This window comes from Leuciscus leuciscus, assembly GCF_965113295.1.
Source record: "Leuciscus leuciscus genome assembly, chromosome: 24".
Taxonomy (NCBI): Eukaryota; Metazoa; Chordata; class Actinopteri; order Cypriniformes; family Leuciscidae; genus Leuciscus; species Leuciscus leuciscus.
Window position 1 is genome coordinate 18484103 of NC_138723.1, and position 14315 is coordinate 18498417.

Consider the following 14315-nt stretch of genomic DNA (forward strand, 5'->3'; position numbering starts at 1 on the left):
AATATTTGTTGTTGGAGACTATAAATGTGCCACGTGTGGAATTTTAAACCCACAAGTATATTTTTATGAAAGTGACCATTATAATGGGGTAATCAAATGCAGGCTAATATAATTAGTTTGTGCTTTTGTTTTTATTTTCATTTTTAGTTTAGCCTTTAGTCAATTTAAAAACAAAAGCATTATTTTTGTTTTTAGATTGTAATGTTACAATGTTAGAATGTAATGTTATTTTAACCACCTTTTTTGCACATAATATATTGCATTGCCTACATTACATTCACTATATTTGTTTCCATATCCTTTAATATCAACATCGCTTGTAGGATATCATTGGGCAGGATGTGAAATATATATTTTTTAAATAAATACAGATTTTCCTTATCCAAATCGAAAAACGTAGAAAGTACCAAGATATATATTGTATATCGCCATTTACCAAAAAATACAGCGATATGATTTTTGGCCATATCGCCCAGCCCTAGAAAGTACACAAACCCGAAATGCCTCGTAATGATATTCTTATATTTTATTTTATCAAAACATCATAACTGGAACTTCCAGTGAACCAACAGATTTCTCTCTAATGTTGTATGCCGGATAATAATTTAGTCCAGATCAATACTGCCCCTTTCTTACAATAAATTGCAAGCTTGCCTTCAGATCTGTCTCCATTCCAACCAAGTCCCGACTTACATCATTTTATTTTCTGATAATCTGTTTGACTTGGATGACAATACAGAAGAAAATCTGTCGCTACTTCTGTTTCATCTCTTTCATTTTAATAAATGAACAAGTATTAATTGGGGGACTGGATTAATTGAACTTTGCCCCAATTCTGCAGAAGGACTCTGTGTGGGTCTGGTTATGACCGAGACAAAGAAACAAGGGACCTGGTGTGGAGAAATTCATCCTTTTAACAGTATAGTTACAGCAAGTTCATTCATAATAGATAAACACACCAGATCACATGCCGCTTCGCTCTCTGTGGAATCCCGTTGCTGCATCTGCTGGTGTGTGAATGCTTTGTGACAGTTGTGTGCAAACCTCTATAAAACATCCTAACATGTAGTTTGTCATAGATGTGTATCTCAAGGGAGACCATGCATGCATTTCTGCATGCAAATGATTTTGTGCCTATGCAAGCGCATGATTTTATTACATGAGACTTCTGTGGGTGTGTACAGATGTTCAGAAATGTCTGTGGTTTCACTCAGGTAGGTATCGTGATGGATATATTCAGCGCTGCAGCCGCAGTCTGTCTCCTCCGCTGCCTTGCTAAGCAAACAGAAAAATCACAGATGCATCTTTGATACCCTTTACAGTATGACTGCGACATTACACCACAATAATTGTTGAGTAACGTGCAGTGACGTGCAAGGAATGCATCATATTCTGCACTGGCTCACGCATCACCCGGCTCCCCTGCGAGCACTGCCCATAAAAGAACACACTGGATCTGTGGATTAGCCATGGTAACAGATCTGCTGCTCACACCCACCATGAGAGAGAGAAAGAGAGTGCGCACGATCACAGCTCTGACCTGTATGAAGGATGATGTAAGCAGCTAAAACACATCGGGTTTGGTTACAGAGCAGCACCGTGTGACAACACAGCCAGCCAATGGGAGAACCGCCTAGTGACTGAGCATAGTTACACAAACACACACACAAACTACACAGAGCTATATATGGCTGGAGTGTGCTAGCCATTTCAAAATAAATAAATAAAAAATCTAATAAAACAAAACAAGTTCCCTGGCATTCCTCGGAGCCTAGCTTCTGAGCTCCCGTCCACACAGATCCTCTAATTATAGAGAAACCACAAGACACTTTTGCTCATATGCAAGACAACACAGCGCGCAGAAGAGAACAGGAAGGGTTTGGGTCTATTCACAAGCTGGAATTCTTTTTTTTTAAAACCTGCGGGGAGAGAGAGAGAGGGAGAGGAAGCCAGTGGCGCTGCAGAGGCTGTCTGTGTTTTCCGTGCGGAAGGATTTAGAGGGCGGGCGTCAGGATAAGCAAAGGTGGGGACAACACAGACCTGAAGTCTAACAGGTTTACTGAGGTAATCCCTCAAAAGAGAATACAAGTGTGTATGTGTGTGCTGCGAGTATGGATCCACTCCTTAATTACACTTTACCTAATCTAAACATTCAGTGCACAGAGGTTAAAAACATAAAATGCAAAATATCACAAAAAATTATAAAAATGGTAAAATTAAAAATAAAAAAACGGTAATATTGTGAACTTTTCTTTTTTTTAAAGCAATTACTTCCTTTGATGGCAAAGTTGGGATGGGTATCATACGACTTACTATAACGGAATTCTTATCAGGTCCTTTGTGTTGATGCACTTTTTAGAGATGTTTGGACAGATTGCTTGTCTTTCCGCACTTACAAGCAAAAGTCTTGTTCCACTTGTGGCAATGAGCATTGTCTGTATCGACTCTAGTGAAGTGTAACCACACTTTTGTAGGTTTAGTTCTCTCTGCCACTGTCACTAATTAAGCAGGGCTTTCGTGTTGGGCGCGCTATAGCGTGCGAGAGGCACAGACTTCGACGCGAGAGAGATCTCTCTTCTGGATTGTGAATAGGCGAAAACACATCACAGACAAATGTCTTAATATTATAGCAATTAAGAAATGGTTGGTAAAATTGAAAAACATTTTCAAGACAACGTTTATGTAGCAATAAACAGGAAATTTTCTGAAATTCTCTAGTACCAAAAGCAGAACTGATTACACTGGAGCTTATTAATAATACAGTCTTTCACAATTTAACCCCGAGGCCCATTAAGTACTGGGTTTCGGTACCCATCCCTAGTCTTTAGTGTCACATGATTCTTCAGAAATCATTCTAATATCCTGATTTGCTCCGCAAATCACAAGTTCTTCTTATAAATTAAAAAAAAAAAAATTCAGAAAACAATTATTTTTTGTGGAAACAGTGATACACCTTTTCAGGATTCTTTGAAGAATACAAAGTTCACAAGGAATTTATTTGAAAGAGAAATCATTTGTAACATTATAAATGTCTTTACTGTTACATTTATCAATTTAACGAGTCATAGTACAAAATATATAATATATATATATAATATATATATATATATATATATATATATATATATATATATATATATATATATATATATATATATATATAAATAATTAACAAGGGATACACTGACTAAAATTTTTTTAAACACTGATTAACATTTTAGGCAATTGTTATATTCATGCTATGGCTGATGTAAAATGTACATTATTTTGTCCCAAATTCAAAATATTTTTTAATAAAATCACTCGATGCTACAAAATAATCAACTAAATAATATATCGTATGACAATTGGACAAGTTTTGGCCAATCTGTGATGCACTGCTAGTTTTCCGTTTATGAATGGAGGCCTGTGAGGAATCAGATGTGTTTTGAGATTTTATGGCATGCAAGAACCCACAGCCATATCAGGTGATATCCTCTAAGGGACACATGTGTGTTCTGCTATGGTGGTTCTTCAGGGACAAAATTAAACACCTGCTTGGTGGAAAAAATACACGTTTAAGACTTGAACACAGCCACTCACTGAGGGATTTGGCACTAAGAGAGACACAAGCGAACTTTGTGAATCAGTGTAGCAGGCAGCTAATCTCCATCCAGCCCATTACTACACAGTGTTCCCCGTTCCTCTGCCTGCCCTGTCTGTAATTTAAAAGGCTCAATGAGTACCGATTGAGAATCAGATCCCTTCAGTTCATATTATCTTGTTGTAGGGATGCAGGGGCTGAAAACTCATACAAGATGAACACTTACATTAAGAAGAATCAGATTTTGAGAGACATTAGGTGTTGAACTCCACAGAAATTCTCAACACAAAGACATCATGCGCTGCTTCAACATTAAAGGTGCAGTAGGACATCTGGGAAAATACTAACTTTAGCCTGATAGCACTAAAAGCATACATCCCACCCTCCCTGCAAATCACCGTCCAAAGCCACGCCTCCTGAAAGCATGAACGCGCGCACACCCCAGAAGACTGGAGACAACATTACTGCAATACATCATGTGTCATTCACCGGTGAGAAAACTTTATAGTAGTACAGTTAATAACAGATAACAATACTACATACAAAATGTAAACAAATTCTTAAAAACGGAATTAGATGCAGCAAGTTTTCGGTTTGTTTAGCTAGCAAAACATATCAGTGTAATATTTCTTGCATGCCAGGGGTTCATTGATGAGAGTCTGGTTGTTGTTACTGCTTGCCTGTCATTCTCCCTCTGTGCACAGTACGTGAACACACTGATGACTTATGTCTGGAACAGCCTGCGCAGTGGTACTGAATGCAAACACACATTGACCGACAGGGAACCCGTTCGGACAGAACGCAACGATTGAATGAACATTCTATGGTCCTACGCCTTCCACAGACAACATATATTTATAAAAATACATTTAGACATATCCGCTATCAGGATATGAGGAGACTTTCAACCAGCATAATAACCAAAAAAATGTCTGCAGAGAATCACCTACAGCACCTTTAAGGTCCATCTTGGAATGTACACAACCATTCAAAAGTTTAGGGGCCATATGATTTATTATAAGAAATTAAAACTTTTATTTCAACAAGGATGCATCAAATTGATCAAAAGTGAAGTTTGATGAACATTAAATTCATCAAACAATCAGGAAAAAAAAAAAAAAAAAAACTATATAAATTTCACACAAAAACTATGCAACAACTATTTTCCACATTGATAATCATAAGAAATGTTTTTGAGCAGCAAATCAGCATATTAGAATGATTTCTGAAGGATCGTGTGACACTGAAGACTGGAGTAATGATGTTGAAAATTCAGCTTTGCTATATAAGAAATAAATAAAATTGCAAAACATTAAAACAGAAAACAGTCGTTACAAATGATAATTTCACAATATCACTGTTTTTACTGTATTTCTGATTTTTTAAAACACAGCCTTCGTGAGCATTAAAGACTTTTCAAAAACATTTAAAAAACAACAACTATAATGTAAACAAGAATTTTGAAAGATAATGTAAACAATTTAACAAAACATTTTTAACGATAATGTACACGAGAAACAAATGTGTTACAAGCTCCACATCCAAATTCCACCATACCTTTGCTTCTAAAATCTAACGGATGGAGTCTATACATTTTATCAGTTTACGATAAGAGAGAGGAACAAAGAGTTAAAAGTATTTAGTAAATATGCAAGTATTCAATTAATAATTAATGAGTATGTAAGCCGTGTTCAGCACGTCGAGCATGGTCGTAATCATTTGGTTTCAAATGCTAGAGGTAAAAAATAAATAAAAAATAAATAAATAAAACTGAATCTATAAGACTGCTGAATCTTCAACATGCCATCTAAAGGAAACTACTATTTGAAAGAGGGAAGGAAAGTGTCTGTATGAGTGAAAAAGTGTGAGCTAAAGGAGGAAATGTGGTTGTTCCTTTTTTTCTGTCACTTTACAGTGATTTGCAGACAGACAGCGCTATAAAACACAGACACAGTTAGAGCCTTAACAGATCTCAAAGGAATGTGTGTTTTAACCATGTTTAACCAACAGACTCTGATCTTTCAAAATTCAGGGGCTCTAGGATTAAAATATTAATTTCAGTACTAAACAATGCCTCAAATACATATCTAGCTTTGAGCTTGAAGACTATCAACCTTTCTTGTGATTTTCTGTATGGAAAAAAACCCACTGTATTTTGAATCTACTTGAAAGCTGTCTGGCTGTGCTAATAGAGTGTATAAATGACCTTGAGCACGATAAGAGAAGAGCGCAAATAAATGACGCTGTGAGGAGAGAACTGTGGCAGAGGGCAGAGAAAAGCCAAGCTGCTCTCTTTTTTTCCACCTCTACACACGTCGTCTCAGTTTCTTATCAAAGAGCACAGATGCTGACAAGGAGAAACCCAGCGCTGGAGACAGAGCACTTGCACGCCTGCAAGAAACGCGCCAAGAAGCTAATGTACACAAACACACAAGAGCGTACAGCATATATATAGATTTAGAGTGCAAATAGCCTTGCAATTAACGATCTCTGGATACACTGAGATGGTGTGTAAATATGCATTGATAGCAATGATATTCACGTTTTGGTGTCAGACTGGGACGGAAGTATGGTTGATTTGAGGCCACCAGGTCTAAATCCCCTATTTTTACTCTGTCTAGAAACCTGAGCTTCACAAAAAAGATGTTTTCTAATGTAAGGACTACAATGGATAATGCAAATTGCAAACTTGGTAGCTCACTGAACAAAAGAGTGATTTATCTCCTCAAATCTCCATCAAAGCAATGATCAAAACATGATCAAACACAAATAAAAGGTAAGAACATCTGGACAGAAATATTATTTTTCTTACCTCTTGTTTATGGGCTTCTCATCCTTTTCGTAGGGTTTAACAAACCATTTTCCAATGCGTACGAAACTGCGATTCATCAGACAGCGCTCCAGCAGGTTGTGAATGGCCTTGAAGAGAAGAGTTCGACATTCGTAGGACAGACCGCTCTCCCACGCGCCGTCATCCTCGCCTGTGGAGAGGACAAACACACAGAGACCCCGGTCACCAGCCTGCTGCTGTCTATAAACATCTGATGTAACGTTCGTAAGTAAAAGCAATTTGCAGAAGTGAATGACAGAACACAAACAAAAAAGAAAGGCAGATCTACAACTTTTTTATACAAAGGCAAAAAAGTATTCACTATACTTCACTAATACAATAACTGCAATTTTTAACTGACCAGAAGAAAAACAAGATCACTCTACAAAGCTGAGGCTGCATATCTGCACCATAAACAAATGTCAGGTATATACATGTTTGACCATCTTAAACAATGCTGCATCTGATCACACAAATTTAAAACAATCCAGAGCTCCTGCTGATTTTAAGTCAATGAAAAGCTTGGGTCATTAATTGAATTTAAAAGAGACCTATGCACCTGCAGAATTTAAAAAAAGAAAAAGACTTCTGAAGCTCTAGTTACTTTAAAGCAACGCTTTTTTTTTTCTTTTCTTTTTTTGATTCGAGTTAATTAATCTGATGCACTGATTCTAGCAAATGCCATCTTGCTATGCACAGACTAGACTTGCAGGTATGGTGTCCAACAGGGCTGTAAATCTGAGCGCTGGTTTGTTTCTGGATCACGTTCGGCAGTGGCCTCTATGCTTCAGTAATCTCATTAGGAGTCACTGCTTAAACCTGGCAGCTCTTAAGCTCCTTTCAAACATGTCTCTGTGCAGCACAGCTCCCATGAGCACCCAGAGGCTGCACGCATTACACCACCCACCCACACTTGCCCGCCCGCAGGTCTGCAGATGGATACACAACAAATCCACTTGATAAAACAGTAACAAACAGCTCAGATAGGATTCCCCAACACCGCAGACGTCTGAGACAACATAATTGCCCCAGTGTTATAAATTAGACACACATTTAGTTAAGGTGACAACACAAAAGCACTTGATCATTTGTAGGTAAAAAGAAGCTGAACGTATCTTCCTAACTAATCACAACAGTGTTCTTATGTGCAACCCTTTCTGGTCATGGCATGCACTCGGGTATATTTAAAACGCAGTTACTGTACCTGTTGCAGCTAACAACACTGCATATTTATTTGTTTTTCCTTATGACTGATTTTAAATGCTTTGCTTAAATGTTGAAATAAAAGATCATTTGAGGCTACTTTGATCAAGCCATCAGCTCTCAGTAATAGTTCTGTACACCCTAGGGGTGTAACGGTTCGGTTTAGAGCTGCACGATTAATCGTTAAAAGATCGCGATCTCATTCTCGATTCAAACACCCACACGATCTTATTCCTAAATGACCGCGATTCTGCTATGTCTTTTACGCCTGTTTCACATGAACATTAAGTATTTTGCTGCTGTCCGTGTTATTGAATGACGAGTGTCCACTGGCGCGAAGCAAGCGGAGCAGAGCGAGCGTTTTTAATTCATTCCCATGGAAGTTGAGCTTCTCTCTGAAGCTCTAAAGGAATGAATTGAAACCGCTCGCTCTGCTCCGCGCTAGTGGACGAGAGGGTCGCCGTCACGCTTCCGATGTGAACGCTCTCATTCATTGATATGGGCAGTGACAAAACACATGCTAAACAAGGACAAGTTAAAACAAGGACTTTGGTTAACCTTTGAAAGTAAGATCATCACACTGCAACATTCAAATCCAAGTTTGCGCTGCCGCTGATCCGGAGAGAGAAGTTGCCATGTAAATGTACAGTATGAAGCAGCATCACAAACAAAGAGTGTTTTCAACCACACATTATCGTTATTTATGGGTTACAAACATTTAAATAACAGGAGATAAAAGTGTACTGGGATAAAACTTTATAGTTTGGGTATAAACATGGTATGGATCAAAATAAGAGTAAATACTCTTTTCAAAATTATTTTGACACTTGTATGTATTGTATAGTTTATCGTTATGCCAGGAGGTGTTGACAAGTGGGTGTTTAAAAAAAGTGTTTCTCATTGAAACATTCATTTAAATGATTTATAAACAAATGCTGATTCATCCAATAATGAAACAAGTCTCGATGAAAGAGACATCGACTCCATTCAAATTATTCTTCATTTCATTCAAATTAATATATCTTTTAAATAAAAATGTGTAAATCTGAATTTATCCAGAATTGTGCAGCTCTAGTTCGGTTTTTATCACGGTTTCAGGGTTACGGTTTGAGTACGGATCGGTATGTGCTATGTTCAGGGAAAAAAGGACGTGTCTGCCGAACCGTGGGTGGAGAACAGCACGATTTTTTACAGAGAACCGTTACACCCCTAGTTCACTCAGGTCTGCATTAACCATTTAAACACATTCCCACACAATCAATGTAGAAGATTCATTGTGGGCCAAATCATAAGGTCATTAAATCAGAGTTTGTCTGCATGCAGTGAAAGAAGTGCAAACTGAACGCAGCTGAAGAACTGGAATCAGGCCAGAAGGCAAATCTATAATTCGTTGATGTCTCCTGAAAAGGCAGCAAGTAGCACAATTCACTTTTAAAGGATGTCATTGATTTGACTAACAGCTTGGCAACAATGAAACACCTTGTCTTTTGTCAAAGCAGAGAGAGAGGCAGAGAATGAGAGAAAATTAGGTGGTTTTGGCTGTCTCATGCATCTTTTAATAGCCTAAGTACAGGGCCAGCTACTTTTCACCTGTACACAGATACACGCTCTTGACAGAATCATTCAAGGTAAGAAACATTAACCTCAGAGTCCATGAAAATCTCCCATTCATGCAACATCCAAAGAAAAAAAGAAAAAAGTAACAAAAAAAGGCATTGATCTTTTTACTAGGGATGTGCACAACTAATTTTATTAATGTTTAAACTTAATTTTTTATTAAAGAAGTCTAATCCCGCCCCCCAGAGACAGTCTGTATATGCAATCCATTTGAAATAGACTACATAATCTATGAACAATCAAACCCCATCCTGAATGCCGCTAAAAATAGGTCAGATACATGCAATGTCCCTGCCTTGCATTTTGATCATTAAAGCGTTCACTTAAACAACGTTAGTTATTATAGACACATTTATTCAAATTAACTGAAATAAAAGGCAGTGCAGGACCAAGAAGTTAAAACCTAATAGCCTGCCTATTATAAACAGATTTCCTCAAAAGTTAGTCCACACAAATTAGCATGTTAAGGTATTGTTGTTCATTACCACAGCAACCACTTGCGTCTGGGTTTGAACGCACTTCTCGTGTATGAAAAGTTAGTATCTGTACACATGATGGGCAGCAAAATCACAAGAAAAGCTTGACGTGTACTGACAACTATACATTATTTAAGCGTATTCTCTTCATTAGGATGTTGATATAGAAACTTTTCAAGTGTCAATTAAGTTTAATTCATGATGTTTCTCCTTTAATCCGATGTAAAATTCCATACCGTATTGTCCCTCATAATCGATAGTTTAACAAGCCTATAAGCTTTTGTAACAGCGTAGCACTGCAACACCACATGACCGTAACCGCAAGACACAATAATCCAAAATCTCTACTGATTGACAAATTTATACCGGTTAATCACGCATCCCTAATTCAAACTATGCAAAAACACTATACACGGTGCTTTTAATATGAAACTCAAAAACACTAGCCTATAACAATACTTAATATGAAATCTCAGCTATAGGTAACACATCCCGTGTTTTCCCAGATTGTGAGCCTGTGCGTTAGGATGGCATTAAGATGATGAAAAACCAATGAAGGTATCACTGTCACTTCCACTTTCAATAACGGCAAATCATCCGTCTAACTTTTTTTATATAAACAGCTGCCGTAAAATCTACTGTTGTGTGTCAACGGCATTTCATTCCTCCTTTAAACCAAACCATCATGTTCACTATTTCTACTGCGGGGAGGAGGCACCTGGTTTCTATCAAGCGTTCCCTATGACCTTGTATCTTATGGTCTAACCACTACCCACAGAGCACGAGACACAAAGAGAGGAAGATAGCTGACTTACAAAGACCCATGCGCTCAAAAGACTGCAAAACATACTAACACCCCTGAAAAATAAACACATTAAGCCCGGAGTGCAAAACAATATTAAGGAGTAATTCATAATAAATAAATGCATAAATGATGCAGCCTCTCTACATGCATGGAATTTGAGTAGTGACATGAGTATCGTCGGACTGACACGGGCTGTGTTTGTTTTGTGAGGGTAGTTTGTTTTGTAAGAGTAAGACACTGATTTTTAGACACAGAGACAGTGTTGTTGTTTTTGTCAAAAAAAAAGTTCAAGTTATCAAGGGAAACAATTGAATCGACTTCCGGACTCTGAACAATATAGGACTCAAAACACACAAACCACCCGGTTCACACAGTCCAGCCAAGTTAATCATGGGTGGATTTAAGGGAATATATAATATATAAGAGGGGGGGGGGTGGGGGTAATAAAAAAAAAAAAAACAATAATAATAATAAAAAGTATTATTATTATTACTATTTAAATATTATTTATTAATAATCGTTATATTTATTATAATTCTACCAATCCAATATTTCTGTACAAAACCTATTATTGTTATTATTAATGAATAACTGCAAAGTTTGAGTGAATCATAATAATATAAAAATGTATAATGTAAATAATTATATAAAAATAAACATGTATAATACAATTATTATATGTACACAGAGGTGTAAATCTTCACATCGATTAAAAGGGGAACTTGGCAACTCTAGCCATTTCTTCACTGATTTTCACTTTTGTTGTCGCGTGTTTTCTCAACGAGCTCCCCCTACAGCTGTGGGGCGTATAATTCACAACACTGTCGTAAAAAAAAAACGGTATTGAGGGGGGCGTGTGTATGTCTATGTCGAATTGCCGTAAAGCAGTTTGTGTTTCTCGCTCGTTCTCGCTTCTCACGTGACTTTACCGGGACGTTAGTCCCCATGTTGCAAGGTTGGTTTTCCGCCTGGGAACGCTAGGGGGAGCGGGGAAAGTCAACATTTTCATCAGAACAGGTTATTTAACCATCCAAATGATTTCTAAACGGTTTTATTAAGTTGAAATAGTTGCCAAATTCCCCTTTAAGAATCAGAGACTACCAATTCGATTATATAAAAAAAAAAATCTCGATGCGATACAGTATAGTATAGTTTTATTTAAAGCTGCTGTCGGCAACCCTGGAAGATTGAGTGGACTTAGCCAAAAATGTTAATGTTTTAGTGCTGGGGTAAACGATTATTAATTAAACGATTAGTCGGGCGATTATTTTATCGATTAGTCGACTAATCTAACGACTAATTGGAATTATTTATCCTGTCTGTTATTCGCATATCTCTGTCGAGCCGTTACTCCGATGGATTTCAAACTCGACAGCTGTCTGGGCACGAGTAAGTGCAGTGCCAAGTTTGACGTTGTTTGGATGAGAAATGCAAAAGATATGTTAAATATATTGGTAAAAGAAGCACTTAGAAGGTTGTGGTTTAAAAATAAACATTCTGACATAAACACACTGTCAGCTACAATGTTTACTTCTGAGTAATATAGTATAAATGTGATAAATCCTTTTTTTTTTCATGCAATTAATCCATTGAATCAATATAAAAGTTAATTTTCACATTGAAACTGTTGAAAATACACAACAAAGTAAGTTGATCCACATATGACAGCCTCTGATGTCGGTCAATACTAATCTGGACTAAACATAGGCTACATTCAATCAGCCATCGCTAGAAATACCTTCTGAACGACGGCGACCTTCTTTTTTGACGGCGATCAGCTGTAAAATGGCTTAGGTCCTGCTCGGTTTTCGTTGACTTTGAGTACAAGAATTGAAAGTTTTTTAAAAGATCCTCTGGGGTTAACGTGTCAGCATTCGACAGAAGTTTGACGCTGTCGTGTGAGAACAAGCATCAGTCGGCATTTCTCTTCCTCCCGCGTGCCTCATCTTCTTAATCTCCTCACGTAAATGATTAGATTTCGATGGCTTACGTTTCTTCCCTACGGCAGAATCCACCACAGGTTCATCAATGTATTATTTTTTTTGTTTGTTTGTTGATCAAAAAGTGCAAAGTAGATAAGGAAAACTAGGATGCCGGGTGTCAGAGCGCCACCGTTACTGTTTACAATGCGTGGAATGGTGCGCTGTGATTGGTTGAGCGGATTTGTGGCATTCTGCAGAGAAAGGAGACGTGTGTGTGTGGCGAGCTGTACCTCCGGGAATGGTGCAAAAAAATAAATAGATAATAAATAAAGAAGCGTCGACGCAAAAAATATGACGTCGACGTAATTTTGGCGTCGACGCGTCGACGTCATCGACGCACCGCTACAGCTCTATAATGTTTACAACTCTCATGCCCCTCCCCCACTATCAACGAATACCCTCCCATCGAGTTCGTGCTCGTCAGTGCGTGTGCACCAGATTTTCTGTGAACGCGCCCGTCTCATCAGCATCGATCAACACCATGGAATACTCGGAGGTATGCTGCCCTGGCAAATCTACCCATAGATTGCAATTGCTAATGTCATTTATACTCTAAATGAGCTTATTTGATTTGTTAGTGTTTTGAAAGCAAGATACAAGTCTCGGATGAAGACTATGGCGAGGGGGGGAGTGGGACTATGGCGAGGGGGGAGTAGGATCTGTGGCGTGTGCACGACCTGTGATTGACAGTCAGATCTCACACCCCCCTGCACTGATTGGACCCGATGATCCGGGAGCGGTGGATTTTTGCAAAACAAATAACACGCTCCAGGTGGAGTTAGAAGCTCTGGTTTTTTCCTAAAACCACCTAATTTATGTTGTTCTGTCGGATTATAGTGTCGATTTCACTGAACATGATCAAAAAAAAATTGCCGACGGCAGCTTTAATGCCATGTCGGCATCTGTGGCTATCTTCATGACAAAAAATACAAATTACATATATACACAAAAATAAAAACCAAGCAAACACTAAAAATACAGTTATTAACATTATTCAAGATTTTAACATTAACATAAGATAGGCCCTACTCATTTAAAACCTTTTCTGGTAAAACCTTACTAATAAATAAGTCCTGAAGTGAGTTTACTTCATAAAAATGTAGTGGTGCACGATATTTTCTTACACATCGGTATCGTTCCGATGTCAAAATATGGCCGATGTGAACAGGCCGATATTTGACGTGTGAAGTTGAAGATGAAGTTGACGATGCTGACTCGCGCATCTTAGCAGTAGTGAACGCGCCTGAGAGAAATACACATTTCATACAGATGACATAAGCAGAGAACAGTCTGTTTTCTTTCGTTTTGAATTGTTCTGTTTAAAAATAGACATTTCAAGCTTTCTATATATGTCTCCGGTCTGTGAGGCAGGTAGATTTCGGTTCATTTATGAGACGCGCTCCAGGTTCACGTGCCGTCGCCTCCATGTCCTGATTAAATATTTTCTACTATATTTACTTCTTATTTATTAAATCCAGGTTGATGAAACATTGATCAAAATTAAGATACAATTAATACAAAACGAAATTAAATTTAAATACAGGCTTTGTGCTTTCTGTTTGAGGTCTCTGTGAAAGTTTTAAAGCAGTCTTTTAGTGCTGCTTTCAGAGCGCTCACGTCCATAACGGAGAACTGTCCCGTCCGTAACATTGTTAACGCAGTCCAGTGCGACTTGTTTTTTTCCTCTTCATGACAAATTTTTGACTGATCGTTTTTTGACTCGTAGATATTTGAATATATTGCTTGATATTTGATACCCGTTCGAATTAGATTTTTCTCAAAAGTGACAGCACGTGTGATTTGTGGATTACTGATAAGC

General features: G+C 37.8%; 1 protein-coding gene and 1 long non-coding RNA gene across 2 annotated transcripts in view; both read right to left on the bottom strand.

Annotated features, from left to right (window-relative positions):
* Positions 1–14315, bottom strand: part of med13a (mediator complex subunit 13a) — an 87407-nt gene that overhangs the window by 54302 nt on the left and 18790 nt on the right. The window contains exon 3 of the mRNA XM_082157127.1: positions 6396–6564. Within this exon, the coding sequence (XP_082013253.1) occupies positions 6396–6564 (169 nt within the window). The remainder of the gene's footprint in view (positions 1–6395; positions 6565–14315) is intronic.
* LOC309488817 lies at positions 9795–13100 on the bottom strand. Its single transcript, XR_014202283.1, has 2 exons — positions 12863–13100; positions 9795–11738 (listed from the first exon to the last, which is right to left on the bottom strand). It is a non-coding gene; the product is annotated as an uncharacterized lncRNA (long non-coding RNA).